The sequence below is a fragment of the Antedon bifida genome, chromosome 3 (assembly GCF_963402885.1).
Source record: "Antedon bifida chromosome 3, ecAntBifi1.1, whole genome shotgun sequence".
In the NCBI taxonomy this organism is placed as follows: Eukaryota; Metazoa; Echinodermata; class Crinoidea; order Comatulida; family Antedonidae; genus Antedon; species Antedon bifida.
In genome coordinates, this window is record NC_136228.1 from 28,031,843 (window position 1) to 28,051,428 (window position 19,586).

A 19,586-nucleotide genomic window follows, 5' to 3' on the forward strand; every position below is an offset into this window, starting at 1 on the left:
ACGTTTTAAGCTAGGCAATAACTGGCCTATTTTACCCAATTTCCAAACCTATTAGAACAGGAAGTGTTTGCAAGCCTTTACTACAAGTTGCATTAATGCTTCATTAGAAACTAATATTCTATAACCATTGGTAAATGGCAAATTGTAGGCGGCCTTATACCAAAATGTTACGAGTACTTGGTAATAGCTGAACTGCATCCCAAAAATGTTGTTAACTTGCGTACATCCTATTTAATTCTGGGTTAAGTTTACTAGTTTTGCTTGTCTATGTAATCAGCAGAGTAATGATGTTTTTGTAAGGAATATACTCTCAAGATTTGAACCCATGGTCTTGGAATTGGAACAAGAAAAACTTGGCATCAACTCCACCATAGTACATTAATAATGAATTGAATAATGAAAAGGCCTTTTGTAAAAAAATCCTCAATCCAGCTTTTTGGCTGCTACAAATTTTTATTTGCCTTAGTGAATTGTTTTTGATGTTCTTTTTGAAATTGAAATAAAGATACCGAGTTATATAATTTTTATGAGTGGAATGGAAAGTATATTTCATGAGTTGAAAGATGGACTGGTATATTGAATTAGGAGGAACTAATACATCTTTCAATGAATTTAATCCCTTCAAAAACATGAAATATATGTTTATGCCATGCCTAACATGAATGTAAAAATCTTAAGTGCTAGACCAATTTAACAGCCTTCTGTTGATTTTCAAAATACTGAACATGCAATAGAACCATTGGTACCGTGGTACAAAATTAACCAATCAGTTAGTAAATATACAATACTCAGGTCTGTTAAATGCAATAAATGATAGAATTCTTCTTTTACGATACAAACATTCACTTTTAATCAAAACTTAAAACTTACATTACTGTAATTACTTTCTCATATATACTGTATATACATATTCCTTTGGTAGTTTTATAATAATAATAATGATAATAAATTATTGACAATAATAATATAAATCAGGTGCGTTCACATGTACTATGAAATAGCACAATTACATTAAAATAATTATCTCAATAATATTATAAAAACAATTATTAATACTTAATAATATAACAAGCAAGAATTTAAATTGATGGAAAATACTAATATATTAATTATTGTCTATATAAATCATAATCTATAATATTCTCTTTTATATTAAAAGAAATTTTATGATTTATGTGAATCGTACAGCATCATTTAGTATTTTTAATTATTTAATAATGTACAAGTTGGCATAGATTGACCATTCACGTAGAGATATACGCAAACTAAACATGAGTTATGTGCAACATATGAAATCGTTCAATACAGTGACGCCGTTTGATAAATTACGCGAGTCAAACTTACATACCAATATATGCATTTGTTAAATTGTAACATAATAGATATAGCAGATGTTTTTAGGTTCAAGTTTAAATCGTTATTTACAATTGAATGCTTGATGGTTGCATCGACCTGTTGTGATTCGTAATTGATATTAGAACTCTCTCTCTCTTTTTTTGCCCATAACGTAACTCATCCGTTCTCGTGTTACTTCTGCTGCATGATTGAAGATTACCTTTCAGTTACCCCTTTCAAAACATTTTACTATATTCATATTGCAACATTGGTGTCATCTGCAAATGTTTATTTGAAAATTAATAAGTATTATTTCCGAGCCAGAATTGATTAAGTGCATATGGCTATACAACATTATTTTAATACATGAGGTCAGATAAGTCTAATTGATGGCATATTTTGTCTTTCTCTTCTGAATTAAAATTCGCAAAGTTTGTACTTAACATTACTTAGAGACGATCGATGATCAAATTTTTCCGGTTATAATCTACAATTTGTTTAGCAAGACAATGCTGTGATGTATGTCTAGTGTAAAAAGAAAATAAAGGTCTTAGATCGATTAGACTTTGTTTCTGAATTTTTCCAACCCAAATTGAAAGGTCTCAATCCATCTATTAAAACAACATTAAGATATTTATAAACTATTCCAGATCATCAATAAACTTTTGCAACATTTTTCTAAACTATTAAGAAAATGATCTATGGAAATGTTGCTCAAGAAATTGCTCAAATTCTACTAAGGTCGGAAACAATATTGAAGTTTAGAGAAATAGCATGTGTACAAGAGTAAAATTATTGATTATTTTGTTGTTTATAGTAATACAGTATTCCAATTTGGATTTATAAGCTACCATTTTGAGAAATCAACATTTTTAGAAATTTTTTTGACAAAACTTTGTACTATGTTGTGTTTGAGCAAATTGTCAAGCAATTTCTGAAAACATACACCTGTCAGAAAATTAAGTACTATTTAGACTGTACTACATGATTCTACATAATTAAGTTAATCTTAATTTGTTCATTATCATAGGAAAGTTGTGTGATACAGCATTACATGTTCATTCATCACATGTGATACTGTATTTAGGAATTTGATGGATCATTCAAATTCTATTTTTCTAACATACACATAATTATAAAATGAGCATAGACTTGTTCATCACAACATTAGAAAAGGGGCAAAGCTACTAAAACAAATTTTGCCAGACTTTTTTTAATGTCGTCTGTACATTATTAATTGATTAGTTTTTAAATAATAAACATCCATAAGAAAGTAATGGTTTGTTGCCAGGGTAAAAATAAAATTATGACAAATTAGTATAAATTTGTTTGTACCAATTTCTTTAGTAGTACATCTGTGGTTTTTAATGAAACTGTCAAAACTTCTATTTTCTTTTTAAATGTTGTTCTCACTAATGATAAATGCGTGATATATTTTACTCAGAATCAGACCACCAATATAGCAGTTTGATACTTCTTTCTTATACACATTTACAAGTATTTTATTGCTTTTAGAGTAATTTTTTATATTTTAAAATTAGAACGCAAAACAGCAATTTGTCATTTATTTAGTTCAAATTGGCATCTGTCCTGCTTCCAGAAACAAAATCATTAAATAATGTTGTTTTTTAGGTTTGATTGGTAACTACTTTCTTAATAAAAGATAAATGTCGTTTGTAATATTCTTTCTAGTTATGTTTCAAATTATTAAGATTATTTTTTGAAATTTCTTGTTAAAAATACTCTTTCATTACTTTATTTTAGCTAGTTTCAGGTATTTCTGCTCACACATTTTACAAAATGGTCCAACATATAAGTTTATATTATAGAGTTGTTTCTTAGTGATTTCACCAGACATTGCAAAAAATTATAAATGTGTCATATTAAAATCGTTGACTTGATTGCCAGTGTCCATTTTGATGCCGTAGATTTATTTTCTTTTATAAAAATAATATTTATATACAAAAATGAATTATCATGTACATTTATGAAGATTATTATAATAATTGCAAGGTTTCCTTCTTTCAAAATGTATCTCCTTCTTTATCATCTTTATTTTTCTTGTTTTTTCTGTTGTTTTTTGCTTAGTACATACAGGTAATCTCGTCGAACTTGGCTGTATCGTAAATCAAGGATTTGTTGAATTTTTGCTACTATTTCTTTTATATCTGATGATTTTGATTCAAATTCATGATACTTGAAGTCACGACTTGTTGCCAGGTACACAAGTCTGAAAACAGATTTCCCTATATAGAAAAAAAAGTTAACAAAATTGAAAGTGAAACTCATAATACACATTTCACATTAACTTAAAGAAGTTACTTGTGGGTCTAAAAAAAGTGTCCAAAATGAAAGTTTCGACAAATATTTTTGTACTTATGTCTGATATTTTGTACCATTTGTAACACAGGGGTCTTATTAATGGCTATCAGGCCCTGTAATTCTTTTTAATTGTTAGATTTTGTTTAGAAGTAGACTTTTTGCTGGTCAATATAGGGGGGGGGGGGGAGAATCATTATAAAGTTGGAAAGGGTCTGCGGCCACTTAAGGGAATAATTTATTTATCATAAATTGGATTTTTTTAAAGTAAAGTAATCATGTTCTTTGTTTTACTTTAAATAGTTTAAATACATATTTTAAATAACATTCTTGTTCCAATAGTTTACACTATCAATATCTAAAAAGAGGAAATCTGATATGATATAATAATTCATTTTTACTGTATTTTGAATTGAAAAGTACATCAATATCATTTTACTGGCCACATAAGAATTGAAAATGGATATCATAAATATTGCCTTAGGAAATAGTATTTTTAAAACATTCATGACATTGGGCTCAAATGTCAAAAGCTAACAAATATACATTTAACTTAGTTTATTTAGTTAAATTTTACAAGGACAAATATGATAGAAATCATGTAAATCTAAATAAATAGGGATACATTTTTATTATTTTGGTTGCAAAACAACAAGAATGTAACTGACTAGTTGCATACTATGACGATTCAGACTAGGTACCCCGATTTATGACAAATTTGCGATATGTCATTAGCATACGCTGCGCTATACAAGATTTAAAGGAATACAGTACACATGATTGTCGGTGACACACTACCAAAGCGCTATGTGTTTCATTAGACGGAAGTTGTAAACACTAGGCTTTCCGTAGGCCCTATACAATATCTATATAAGGTATCTAAACTCTCTGTAGTTCAACTTCCGTCAACTCGTCATGAATACAGCAAGAAATATTTGTTGAAAATGGAAAACCCCACTGCCAGCGATTTAGAGAAACCTTGATAGGTTGTGAATACGCTGGCTTAATCGTAATTGTCTGAGGCAATCATGTCCAACTAAAATAGTTTTTAAAGTATTTACCTGTTTTGCCTTCATGTACTATTAAGCAATCTGCTAATTTATCAGAACTTATTGAGTATGCTTTTTGCTTATTCCATAACTTAGAGGTTTTTGTCTTCATTTGCATTATAGGTACTATTTCAATTTTCTCTGCTGATAAACCTAAGTAGTAAAAAGAAAAACAAAATCACAATCTACTATTATGTAGTATATTTTTTCTTTATATTTTTTAATTCTTGCTGTAGCAATCAATGTCTGTGATCTTTGTGAATATAATTTGATTGTAAAGTGCCCATGTTTATTTCCAAGTTGGAAATTCTCATCAAATGTGAGTTTTTATAAACAAAGAAAAGGTTAACAAAAATGTGGCCAGAGTGGATGTTGGTGATATTTTGTTTGTTTATTTTGTTTTGTTGAAAAATGCAACCAACCATTTTTAAAAGATAAATGATTGAATCATTGTGGTTATGTCTTAAAATGTATTTCAATATTTTAAAAATTGATGAAATAAAAGTGGGACGAACCCAAAATTAAAGTCACATGGAATATTAAATAGAGAACGCCATAACTACCTGATCAAAAGCTTTACTTTTTTCCGTCTGCCATAGGCTATGAATGTGTTGTTGTTTTAAGAAATTAATGTTTGTTTCTATGTTTATATGTTCCATGTTATATTTAGTATACTCTTTGAGCTGATAAAGTTTCATTGTATGTTTTTACATGTACATTATGATAATAAATTTAATCTGAATTAAACAAAAAAACTTACCAAAATCTACACCAGAGGGTGGTCTGAGTACGTTTTTATGAAGCATTTGAATTCTGTAGGATTTGTACTGTGAACTAGGAACCAACGTTGTCTCGCACGTAACTTGAGAATTACCACGACTCTCGTGGATAAAAGATATTGATTCCCGTTTACCTAGAAAATATAATAAGAGTCACATTATCTAAAAGTGTTTAGAAATTCTACAGTAAATAAAGGATGAGTAAGTGATTTAGCCATTAAAAAATAAAAAAATAGATTTTTATTATTCTGGCCACTCATGAATAATGTTATTGTTTGCAACTCAACAATAGTTTACAAATCACTACACATAAAATATCATACAATATTTTGTAACAGATGTAATACATACAGCAGGGAGTTGTTATTAGATTAATAACAACTCCCTGCAGTATTTTGTTGGTTTGGGTTTTGAAATAAAATTTAACAAAAAATATTGGTTGCATCTGATAACCTGCAAAAAGTAACAAGTTGTCAGGTGCTGTCGATCTGAGGTCAACTATTCATCACCTCAGTCATCCTTTTAAGGAAGCCGAGAATACGCACCAGTACACCAGGGGATCCCCTACTCTTCTGAAAGATGCACACCAATCAGATTTTTAAGTCAATTATTTGAGTAGACTTTGTTCTACCACCATAATGTAACTGCATTGAACCAGTGCCGATATTATGGTTAGTCTGAGACACCCCTGCCCTAAACCGTTCAGCTACAGTACTTGACACAAAATACATGTAACAGTAGAACACTTTGTGTAGAGTACCTTTACATGCCATTATGATGGGATTTAATATTTCATTAACTATGTCATCATCAAGAATGACATAATATTCCTGATGACATAATTAATGGCGAAATATTGTATTCTATCACAACAGTGTGTGTACAGTATTTCATTGTGTAAATACATTAATATACCATTTTGCTAATAAACAAGGTTGAAAAAAATGTAATACAAAAGAAAGCATTATAGCCCCTTGTGAATATATTCTACCCTTGAAACTATTATAGAATATCACATATAATCTCTAGAATAGGTGTAAGGTAATATCATACCCATTTATGGAATGAAATCAGTTTGTGTATTTATATAATTATTCTCTAGATTAGAAATAGTCATGGTAATTTTTGGTAATTTTTATAGTGCAGCGTCCGGAGTACAATCTCAATAACCTAGACCTACAATTGTGTTTTTTGTGTTTAAATTATATACATTTTAAATAATGAAATCCTCTTGATTTTTATGTATTCTTGTTTAACTTCATGGAATTGCTTTTTAAGTTGGAAGAACACCGAATAAATAACAAATAATATGTATTTAATAGATCTTTAAGAACAGAAATACCAAAAGCTGAAATAAATTAACATCAAAGAATTATGCCTTTATTTTCTTATAATTTTCTTTTGGATGAGAATATAATAAAAACTTACTTTAAAATTTAAATTCAGAATTTATTTATTAACATGAGTTAAAATTGTAAATATTATTAATTTAATTGGATGGTTTCTTGGTCTGTCGTCTTATGATACATTTTGAAACATCTGGGTTTATTGATAATGTTTGCGTTTGTTGGGATACTAAGATAATACAAAAAAAACCTTGAATGAAAATTAAATTACCACAAACAGTTTATGAGAGCAATATTGGCAATGAAAAAGGATGTATAAAAAGCAATCTAGCAATATCAGACAACTTTAATGACATAAAAACCATAGTAATGTAATAATTCTACTTGGTGACTAGTACATTACAAAAAAGTGTATAAAAGGACATATGCTCAGAATAATTGGCACTGCTCGCGTAGCGATTGAGCTGAAACGATGCTATGGTGGCGACAGAGCTGATGATTATTAGAGTTTGGTTAAATTGTGGCAGTGATGCGACAGAAGAGAGACGGGGAAAAACAGGATCACAATTAAAATTTTGTTTCAAACATAAAAATAGAAATTCTCTCAAACAAAAGGTCTAATGAAAAAAAAAACTCTAAAAAAAACTCTATCATTGTTATAACAAAGCATTAAGAGCCAACTGCAAATCAAACAGAAATATAACAGATCAAACAAAAACATCACTAGTATTTTATTTTTAAATTTATATTGCAAACATTGGTTTTCCTAAACCTCAATCTTCAAGTAAGATTTACAAGCTATTATTTTGAAATGTATTGTTCTTTTTAAATTTCTATTTTCATTGAATCACTCACTTTACAGGTAATTTGTGGGAGAGATTTGCAAACTAAATTGAAATTAAATGAATAAATACAAAAGAATATTAAATTCATATAATACAAAGTATCTATTAACGTTAGAATAACAAAAGAAGTGTACTATGAATATTAGTACCCTTCAGCAAATTCCCACCCATAAAAGACTGTTCTTAAAGTTACATTATTATATGCGATTGGAGAAATTGCACAAACAAAAGGCTATATGCAACGGCAACTTGATATTAATGACATTCATCACAATACGTTATCATTAGTGGGAAGATACCCGCTAGCAGACACTATTCAGTGGAAAACCAACGGCAACTTTCATATATATAACTGCCAGAGGTAGAGGAAGTGGCACGCTATGATTTCTACCGTGTTAAAAAACTCTCAATAATTGAAATAGTATTGAAAACAATGAAAATGGCATGTTTGTGATTTCTTTTCACTTTCAGTAAATTAACTCAAGACCAACGCATATATTTCTTTTACAATTCAATGATTTATATCTACAATTCTTGGATTTTTTTTTTCAATTATACAGATACTGACGTATATTAAAAACAAGATTTATGTGAAAGTAAATCATAAATTTACCAAAGATAATCAAAGATATAAATTGTTATATCTCCAATATAAAATCTAATATCAATTTAATTTCAATATTAGTTTTAAATAAACCAGTTTTGTTTTGTTTAGAATCGGTGTTTATTAAATAAAGGTGATCTTGGAAGTTTAAAAACTTAACCCACTTTCAACATGCTGTGGGCAGTTTTAAATCAATCTTATAAAACATGAAAACTGAACAAAAGAGTCACTTTTTACTGTATTACACATTTTTGTTTGTTATATTATGATTTGTTGAAATGTATATATAATTAAAAAGAAAGTCGTATACATGTTATAAATTGAACAAACTATACTGCCCCAAAAACATGAACAAATGAAGATTAATAAAATCAGACTTTGAATATTCCAATAATTCCAATATTTTCACTTATAAAAAGATAAAGTTTAAATTAAATTCAACCAAAACAAATTGTTTGGCAGCCAATTTGACCATTTTTAGGGTAAATATTTTTTAAAATCCAATTTTTGGTTTCAGTAAATAACTATTAAGGAACATTAAAATTGCATATTTAGGGGGTCAATACATCTTTGAACTATTACTACTCTTTTTTAGTTGATTTACTATAACCAAAAACCAATTTACTATCTTCCATTCCTTTAAAGAGCAATAGTAATTGTATAAATTGTTTAGAATGAGATTGAAAAAAAAAATGGTTTGGAACAAAGAGAAAAAATGTATAAAAAAGGTACATTTTCAATGTGAATGGACAAACTCTTTTGTAACAAAGACCAACATTGAGAAATGTATATATAAAAAAGATAATGTTCCTTTTCAATGTCACTGATTGTTTTAATGTAAAAATGCAGGCCTCCAGAGAGTCGTGATTATGAGGGGTTAAAAGGATTTTAGACAGGTTAAAATTACAAATCACAACAGATACAAATCAAAGAAAGTTAATATTAGTTTGAGAGTTGCATAATAGGAGAAATAATGAAAAGTAAATTGAAAAGTAATGTGGATTTACTTACTATGTTCTCTAACTAATACAAAGTTCAGGGTGTTCATATCTTGTAAGGAGGAATCCATATCAACCTTCTCTCCTGGGGAACTCTCTTTTTCCAAAGTATAATGGGGACCTGATAAGAAGAATTAAAACAGTCAAACAAAAACCCTGAAACTTCTAATTATAGTTTTAATCGATATACTGATAGAACTTGGTATAGGCAATTTATCAATGCACTGACTGATGGTTGGAAATGAGTAGAAAATAATGATTTGAAAAATCTATAAATGTATCCAAGAGTCATTTTCATCATATCATATTTGTTTATCTGTCCACTGATATATTATTATCTTTTTTACCAATGAATCATCAATAACACATTATAAGCAATCACAAAAATTTTAATTTGTTTTCAATTTCTCAAATTCTCTGTATTTTTTTTTTTCATAAAAAAAAAGAGGCAAAAAAAAGATAGAGAATTTTATGATTATCGAGACAAAGAAAAGTATAATAATAATTAGACAATAAAGGAAATATTTATGAAATTAATAATAAAATACTTATTTATATTTTAACATTTTAAAAATTGATTTTACTATGTACAGTATGTAATTTAAATAGTTTGATCAAGATAAAAACTAAAAAAGAAATAAAAGTTGGTGAATTCACTACAAAAGAGAAACAAAAATACAGATTTATTTATAAAATCAGCTATAATATTTCATCTTGTTTTAAATAAATAATAATTATCATTATAGTCAATGAGCTGTTATTTACTCTTGGTTTTCTTTCTCAATATTTTGGTTATTTTGATTCTTTCATAAAATAAAACATAGACAATCAAGTAACATAATTATATTCAATAATCAATTAATTAATTTTTCCATAAATAAGTTGAATTTACTTTATATATAAAAACAAATTTAAATCTACTGATTCTGTCTAAAGCTCTGTCTATACTATCAAACTAGTTTGACAAAAAAGTGTGATATGCTCAAATATGGCGGCGATATTCCCAAATATGGTAGTGATATGACATCATCATGTCAATATATGGACACCTCACATTTCTTTGTCATATAAAGTTTGATAGGGTCAAAAACCCTAAAAACTACCAGTAGAAACATTAAACATACGGTTATATGACTTCCTAACTCCTTAATATCATTTTTTATGAGGGTTTGAGAATTAATAAATATATGTTATACACATATTTACCGGAAGTTTTAAATATATAGTAACAAAGACTTGATATCATGAATTTTGAAAAGGGGGCTAAAGTAACGCTCTTTCTGCTTCAACATTTTTAGAAAAAAAGTATTAATGTGGTAAAATAAAAAAATTAAATAAAAAGTTATTGTTACATCAGATGTACATCAATGATAATATTGTTGTTAATCCGAGTTAACAACATGGAGAGTATGATAGTTCACACATAAATGGATGTAACTCCGATATTAATTGGATCAGCTTAAAAATGATTAAAACAGGGTTTAAACTCTAGTGCATGTGAACACAACTTCACTCGCCCTTATATGAAAAAATATTCCTATAGCTCTTAAAAAAACAACACAAAATCATTTGTTGGAATTATAGATCAGGTACAGTAGGGATTTGTTTAAAGACAGGTGTAATTAAATCATTTATGTAATATACCATTGTTATTTATCACCTGGATAATTATTCGTAATGACATTTTTGAGAATTTTAAATACTACTATTGATATAATTATTGTAAAATTACACAAACATTATTTAATTAATTAAACTGTTACATTACATAGGTGTAATTTGTTACCTTGGTTACTAATTACGCATTAATCAATGGAGACTTCCGATTGTACAACAAAAGCATTAGAGCATAACTAACATCTGCACATGCTCATAAAGGAATTGGCATTGAGATATATATAAAAATACATGATGTCGGCTATCATAGACAAAAAAAGTATTAGGGATGTAAAAATTATTTCAGAACAATTGTGAGATTTACAATGCTGTGGTCAGAAAATTTGTTTGTTATAAAAGGTATCAAATGCACTGATTAAGTGTTTGTTTCACCAAAAATAATAATAATTAAATAGAAAAACTAAACTTAAAACAAATCTCTAATCAAATCTTAATACAACACTATACATTTTACTCAATTAAACCAATTTTAAAGAAATATATATCATTTTTTATTTGATCGTTCATTTTTGTGTTTATTAAAAAATGAACTTCTATCCACCTGTTCTGAAACAAATCTGTTCCTTAGACATGATTGTAAACTCTACTAAATGAATCCCACTCATCATTAACTCTCTTAATATCATCCCTCACAGGAACTCTTAATTTTACCTTGTATTGTTGGTTTAAAATGTAATCTGAATTTTTTTGTCTATTTGTCAGCAGATAAAAGATACTGTTAATTGCAACAGCCAACATTTAATTCCAAACGGATTGTAAATTTCTTGAAATATTGTAAAGCAAGTGCATAAAACTTATAATTAAATTTGTTTTGTCAAATTAAATTTTGAATAGATATTAATTGAATTGGCTTGCAGATGAATGATGTACAAGATTGTTGTATGTAAAGAGTTCTCTAATGTGAAACAAGACAACTTTGGATACTAGCTTGTAAATTTCAGTATACACAATTTTGATACATTTCTAATTTGTGTTTTTTCTTCTGAAATAACCATCTTCTCTTCAGACTTTTGGTTGTCATTTACTTTATGTTAACTTCATATAGCCAAACTTGTGTGGAAAAGGAGACATAATATAAAGCTCTGTCTACACTAACAAACTAGTTTGACAAAACAAATGTGATGTGCCCAAACATGGTAGTGATATGACATCATCATGTCCATACATGGACACATCACATTTTGTTGTCACATAAAGTATATGTGTAGACAAGGCTTAAGGATTCTGTATATTACCATATTTATATATCAACCATCTTAGTTGAAAAGTGTTATATTTATATTATGAGTCAGATTGTTGTGCCCACCATTTCCTTTCAGAAAAAAAATATAGAAATAGATAATACTGTAATTCTCAGAATTATTAAACTCTATGTAGTGTACAGTAGATATGTATGTGGCCTGGTCATTTAGAAAAATTTAATCTATCAGCAGGAAATGTATTTAAAGACATCTATAAATTTGATGAGAACTTGGCTAAAGGCATGTCTTTGATAAACAACAGCTGAATTATTTTGTTACATTTTTTTTTGCAAATTAAAGATTTTAATTTCTGTCAATTTCAAATAATATCGGCATGAAAACATTTTGACTGTTCGACACCTTGCAAATGGGAAGAAGGTGATGCAAATTAAAAACAGAATGACAAGTTATTATGAAATATAAAATGAAAGATGAACTGTGGGAAAATGGCATGTTATTTTATTAATATTCATAAAAATATGTTTTTAAAACTAGACCTTCAACCTTTAGAATGCATTTTTATTACAAATGTGCTTGCTGATGCTCATTACATCAGAGTAGGGTAAAACATCTGACCAATTTTACTTGGCACTTATGAAAAGTTACTTTGATACTGTAGAAATTATCAAAAATATATATACTCACATAATTTTACAAAGCAGGATCTTGAATATAAAATAATACAGCACACATTATTATTAATATTATGATATTTTACCATCAAGAAAGAATTACTTCCTTTTGGAAACACCTAATTAAGAGTCCACTATCCCATGAATCAAAGGAGAGACAATGTTTTAAAAACAACCAAATATAATATGAAGAAACTTAAAGGGATGCTAACTGTAATTAAAAAAGGATAAAACAATCATTCAATCAATGTACCATAGTCTAAATTAAACCCCAGTACATTTCAAAATCTGATGAGAAAGAAAGTTATAATTAATTTGACATTAGGGAATACTGTAGTAGCTCATTAACAGGGTTAATGTTCTGTAAGGCAATAGCCCTTTGACCTTTGACTTAAGTGCTTTTGGCTATTTTGTCAGGCTAATATATTAGCAGATGACTACATGGGAGATCTAACCCAAGGGAAATATTTCTCACCCAAATCATGAGATTTGTGAAGTAATGATTGGCAATTGAGAACCTCTGATTGGTCATTCAGATCCTTTAGTTAATTTGTGAATAATAAAAAATTAAGATGTACAGTATCCATGTATATTAGACTAAAATTAATTTTATCTATCAATAAAAAGTAATTTAATAACATTTATTTCTAATTTTTAAAAAAAATATTCAATTTTTTTTGTAAATGTTTAAAATTCAGTATTTTTCAAAACCATTTCTTAATATAAAAAGCTGATCTAACCTAAACCTGAAACTGTAAATTAAGATAATTATACCACAACATCAGTAAAATAAGTTTCTATAGAAAATAGTGGATTTCTTTAATTTGGTGGATTCAATTTGGGACTTTGTTTTTTTCATAGTATTTAAGTTAAGTTATTACTTTATGTACAAGCTTACATTAATTAATGTTTAACATTTGAATACAAAACACAAAGGTGTACTTGAATATGCCAATTGTTATACCAGTACCAAATACTATACAAATTTGATCATCTGCCATCATTAATTTATTTGCTTAAAAATTAAGAAATGTACATTTCTTTTTCTACATTTGACTTTGAAAATCTGAGAGTTTGCAAGATAACTGATGTTTCTAACTGAAACTATTCAAGAGTCGGATCCAATAAGGTTTAAGCCAAGTAACTGGCAGAAAACCGTTGACATACCCATGTCTTAATGTGATCCATAAAATCGGGCGCCCTCTCTTGGATTTTGAAAGTCTTTGGGAAAAATCAAACACATTGCTTTTCAAAATTATATTGATAAATAACTGAGGATTGTGAATTAGATTATTTGTGAATATTTTTTTTTTACAAACATTTAAATGTACATTCAGATTTTTAATGTTATATTCATGACTTTCTGTCTCGTACAAAAATAATCAAATGGCTATGATCTTAATTTAATTATGCCATTTATTTTCATAAAGGATGCGAGCGGGAAAAGAAGCTAAGTTCAATAGGAAACTGTAATCACTTCATTTCCATTTATAATACATTGAAGGTTTATTTGCTTCACTAATAGATCATTTAAAAATGTACTTTCTCTTAAAAAAGGGAAAATTTTGTGCACATTTTAAAGTTCTTAAAGCCACTTTTCCCTTAAGTTTACAGAGAAAAAAAATAGCGCTACTCTTTCCACACAAGAGGTGCTATCTTCATTTCCATCGCATATCTGCTGAGCTTTTCGATTCACATGAGCGCTCATGAACGCATTTCCTGAGTTCTGATTGGTTGTGCACTTTTTCACTTCACAAAAAGTAGAAACTATCACAAAGCTCAAGGAATTAAAGGGATTTTGAAGATTGAAATTTATCATTAGGAAGAATTGAAACAAACAACATATATATAAAATATAGTATAATTTATATGATGTAGGTAGTGTAAAGTCATTACTGTAATATTTTTTACCAGAAATTATTGCAACATAAATATTTTATAGTCTAGTAAAAGCCACATTGACCATTTTTTGAATGAAAATTTTGGGGTGGCTTTATACCCAGGGTTGCACTTATACCCAGGGTTGCACTTATACCCAGGGTTGCTAAATGCTTTAATACAAATTACCATGCATATAGTGTAGTTAAATATTCTTTAATACTACAAATAATCTCATTTATTATATAGAAAGAAATTTAGATAGAAAAATGAATACATTTCTTTCTTAAAGTAAATTAACTCCTATTAAGTTTGATACAAATGAGTTAAAAATCCTTGGACTTGCTATTTCCCAAGCAAAAATACGTGGCTACAGGCTATGTGCCCAGCTGTGCTAAGTGTACAAACACAATTAGGCATGTTATAGGTAAGGTAAGAACGTATAAGAACCCCAGGTGTACGAAAAAAGGTGCACGTAATTGGAAATCAAAAAACAGGTGAGAAAGCATTGTTTAACCGAGTCATACAGAAACAAACCTGAAATCATGAATGGCATGCTAAATAGGAATCAATGTTCAAATGTATTGTTTAACGTAGTATAATAAATAATGTTTATGAGTGGAATGGGGAAAATATTGTCATGAGTTACTGTAATAGATTGAATGTTCTATTTAAGGCGGAGCCATGTAATATAACAGTCGATCTTTCAATTCCTAAAATTGTCCTTTCCATAAACTTTTATTCAATTAATGCACTGCATTCATATTTAATTGATGTGGGAGGCTGGGTCATTGTAAAAAGGCACTGCTTCAATTTTGGTCGATAAGATAAGATAAAAAGTACTGGTTTTATTAGTTTACATAAAAGTTTTTTTACTTAATATCTTAAACTATCTTAACTTACAATAACTTCTGCTTCAGTGAGTCTAAGGAAAAGTTGACTGAATTGTATTTTGTAGTAATTTATTAAATTAACTCTATCAAAGCCTATTTGGTAGACTTCCAAATGGAGTATTTTTGAAAGGATGATATCTAGTAGTGAAAATGAACGACTAATAGTACATTACTATTATGTAACACAGGTTCAAGCATGTCAGTAATAAGTACTTAATTATAATGTAAGGAAGATGGAATTACATCTCATGTTGCAGAGGAAGTCTGTGAGAATCATCCTTTAGGCAATATAATATAGAATGATGTTCTCTATCCCAACAATAGTGCTTTTATTACCTAAGGCTAAATTATTTAATATTTCTTCTAATCATTTCCATAACAAAATCCTTGGATTCGCTTTCAACTAAGTTAATAGAAGTTTATATATTTCATTTATAAAATAATTCACCAAAGTACATTGCTTTTAAGTTTTTCTTATATAATAATAATTGAGATAAATTAATGTTAAAAAAATGGTATTATATGCTCAGTTTAACTGGAAACAGAGTTATTCAAATTAGTTCCTCTATGGACTTATGGCAGCCATAATTTGATAGTGTAGACAGAGCTTTAAGATAGAAGCAAAATGGCACATACTGTAGGGATGTCACATGCTAGTACAATATCCCTTACCATTCCATAATAATATCACTCTCTCATCATCTATTGTAATTGTTTACACTGTAGGCCTACCAAAATAATTTTGTATATATTTTTTTGTGGAATTATAGTTTTTCTGTAATCAATTATTAATCTAATATGTGTACTGTAACTGTACTTTTTGTTATAAGTAGATATAAATAATTACGATATATTAAACCTTATTGTAACATTGTACATAATTTGAATAAAAAAATGTTTGTTTTATTTCACTGCTCAATGTTTGAAAAAAAAGTTTATTCTGTAGTCTCAAATAATAATTTATTATATAAAAAGAATGTAATATTTAATATAAAAGCAGTACTGTATACCTCATCCATGTTTACTACCAATCACTTTAAATTTAAAATGAAGAGCAGTTTGTCTGGCACCAGCTTTTTTTAGAAACAACTTTTAATAACTGCTGCCTTCTTGACTTTGTTCATTGCTTTCAATCATAACATAAACTTTTCTACTATTTTGAGCAAAGTTAACAAAGGTCTGTGGTAAATGGTAGACTTCATTATAAACAGAAGATTAATTTGTTTGTGTGCCTTACTGGCTTCCAGAGCTTCAACAATAACATATCAATGAAAACCTGCTACTTTATTTACTCCACAATGTTCAGTTAAATCAACAGTACCATACTTGCATGATGGGAAGGTTACCATTGCTAAGCAACAGCAGGCCAGGCAGAAGATTCATTTGCGTTGATATAGCACAGGTTAGGTTTGAGTTACAAAGATGCAATATTGTGGGCAGAAGGTTAAGTTATTTCCGCTTCTAATATCTAAAACGACCTTTTCCCAACTGCTTCTTTTAGATCATCTTATCAATTAATCTTATAAATATTTGTGTAACAAAGTATTTCAAAATACTAATGTTTTAATGCAGTTGCTTTTGATGTAAAGATATCTTTTTTACATCATAAAAATTTAGTAAACTGTACAAGTTTACTTGAGTGGGATGCTATTTTTGTAAACATATTTACTGTGATTCTCATAAAAAAAAAAACCAAATCTTTTCTTTTTGTCATTGCAAAATATTTAATGTTTTTAGTGTAAAAAAGAATTTATATCAGAGTAGGGCAAAACTAATTAACTTCCTGACGTAAGCTACAATACTTCACAGTATTTATAAAATGATCATCAACATCCGATTTGAATGTCAAGACTCAGGCCTAAAAGTGTAAAAAAGAGATGCTCTGGTTTAACCTACTCACTGTACAGAGTAGCTCTGTTATTTATTTATTCAGCTATAAGAAACATATTGCAAGTTGGCAGCCGAAGCTAAAATGAGTTGCATTACAAAGTTTAAACATTACGAAAAAACATAAAAATTGCTAAAATCTGAAAAATTATTGCACAGTTAATAACATTTTGTTAATTAACCTTTAAAATTACTTTATAGACAACGCATACTACTGGTTTGATTGAAAATGCGCATTCAATAAAATTCTTAAAGTTTACAAAAAGCATTTCATGTTGATATAAAGTTTGCGGTACGATCAATATACAGTACTTTGATCATCCTCAAGAGTGGGAGAGGATGATCGAAGTATATTGAACCAAACATCTTTTTCTTTTCAGTTACGTGGTGCACCACAAACTTTCAACATATTGATTTCTCCTTTAAAAAAAAGTACCTTCAGTCACTGAAGTGTGGGAAAAAAATAATGCACAGCATTTTATGATATAAATCAATCTTTGACAATGGGTGGCAAGTATAAACTTACAATTTGTATCAGTGCAACGTATTTAAATAAAATATATTAAACAAAAGATAGTTCATAATTTCAATTAAAAACCAAAACAAACAACTAAACCTCTGCCACAACCATTTTTTCCCCTCAAAAACCAAGACCATGAATATACAGTATTACCTGAATATATTGTAATTTTTCACTTGTTCCAATTAAGTTAAAAAGTGATTTAATAATTTAGAAAAGCCTTGATTTAAACTAATGCTAGACATAAATATGACTTTCCAAAAATAAATGTAAATGGTTTAAGGCCTATGTGACTAATCTGATTTATTTGAAATTAAATTCTTGTGGAAACAAAATTGTTAAGAGGCTATCAACAGGAGTATTTCCTTAGAACTCTAAGATTTTCCATGATTATTCCCCTTAATTGTCCTCAGGGACACTCCCATCCTGCCCTCTGATCCTTGAACCAATATACATATTCCCAGTGGAATTGAAAATTAATTAAAACCATTCAATTCCCATTATATACATATTAATTTAATTCTCTATTTTGATGTAAAAGTTTGCTCACATCCCAGTTTTTTTTACCCGACAAAACATCTCATAAACGGAAGGCGACTCAACCACGATGAACTCACAAAGCCAATGAACTGTCAACTATTCTTAACAATAACAACAAAATGAATTGACCCAAGCTTTCTGCCAAATAAGTTATAAGAAGAGCGATTATATTTTTATATCGATCTTTGTTTTTCGTTCTCATCGTCAAAATCATCTTGACAATGGTGCTGCCAAGTTGTTATCTTCTACTGAAAAGTAAGCCTACAGCCAAGTTAACTAACAAAGTAAATTATGGATGAAGATTAATTGATACTCTGATAGATATGAAATTGATGAGGCTACCACCCCAGGCTCAAATGTTAACTCGACACGCTGACGTTTGTATGCTTCAATTAGTAATATCATTTTACGTATATGGTTTCATTGAATAAAGTCACTGATAAAAATTTCACTAAAACATGATTTTTTTACTTTATTGCTAAATTTAATATACAGTATAAAGAAAAAAGTGAACATTAAATATAGTACATTTGAATTGGATTTTCTTGTTTTCACTGTTTTTATCCAATCATTAATATCATCATCATCATTTATCATCATGGCTTAACAAATGTATGTACTAAAGTAAATTATATAAACAAATGTTTAAATTGATTGTATTTGTTTACATTTTCAAGCTAACAATAACATGCTGCAAATGTATTGAAACTATTTAAAAATATATAGATATATAGTCGGAGAAGCATGTTATTGAGTTAACAGTCCATCTAGAAATAGTAGTGAGTATATGAAACAAAACATGAGGACGACAACTGCGATTTAACACTCATTATACACCCAAGTTTAATCCTTGTCATTTTGCATGCTTAAAAAGTCTCATTTTAGGCTTAGGGAGTGGAGTAGAAAAAGTCAATTACAATCCTGGCACTAGGTGAGTATTGAACCCTGGAACCTGGGATTGGAAGGCAAGCATGTTTAACCACCAAGCTACAGCTCCACTACATTTTGATTGGATGTGTGGATCATGTGCCATCTATTATTTT

At 28.5% G+C, this 19,586-nt stretch overlaps 1 protein-coding gene across 3 annotated transcripts in view; it reads right to left on the reverse strand.

Moving 5' to 3' along the window:
* The window catches only part of LOC144836884 (target of rapamycin complex 2 subunit MAPKAP1-like), a 105,416-nt gene that overhangs the window by 56,373 nt on the left and 29,457 nt on the right, over positions 1–19,586 (reverse strand). For 2 of the 3 annotated variants that reach the window (XM_078691799.1, XM_078691800.1), the window contains exons 8-11: positions 9,289–9,396; positions 5,464–5,616; positions 4,716–4,856; positions 826–3,581 (exon numbers count right to left, since the gene is read on the reverse strand). In XM_078691799.1, coding sequence (XP_078547925.1) covers positions 3,388–3,581; positions 4,716–4,856; positions 5,464–5,616; positions 9,289–9,396 — 596 coding nt within the window. In that variant the 3' untranslated portion in view covers positions 826–3,387. Of the gene's footprint in view, positions 1–825; positions 3,582–4,715; positions 4,857–5,463; positions 5,617–9,288; positions 9,397–19,586 lie in introns of those variants that run through there. The other variant, XR_013611403.1, reaches the window with a different exon arrangement.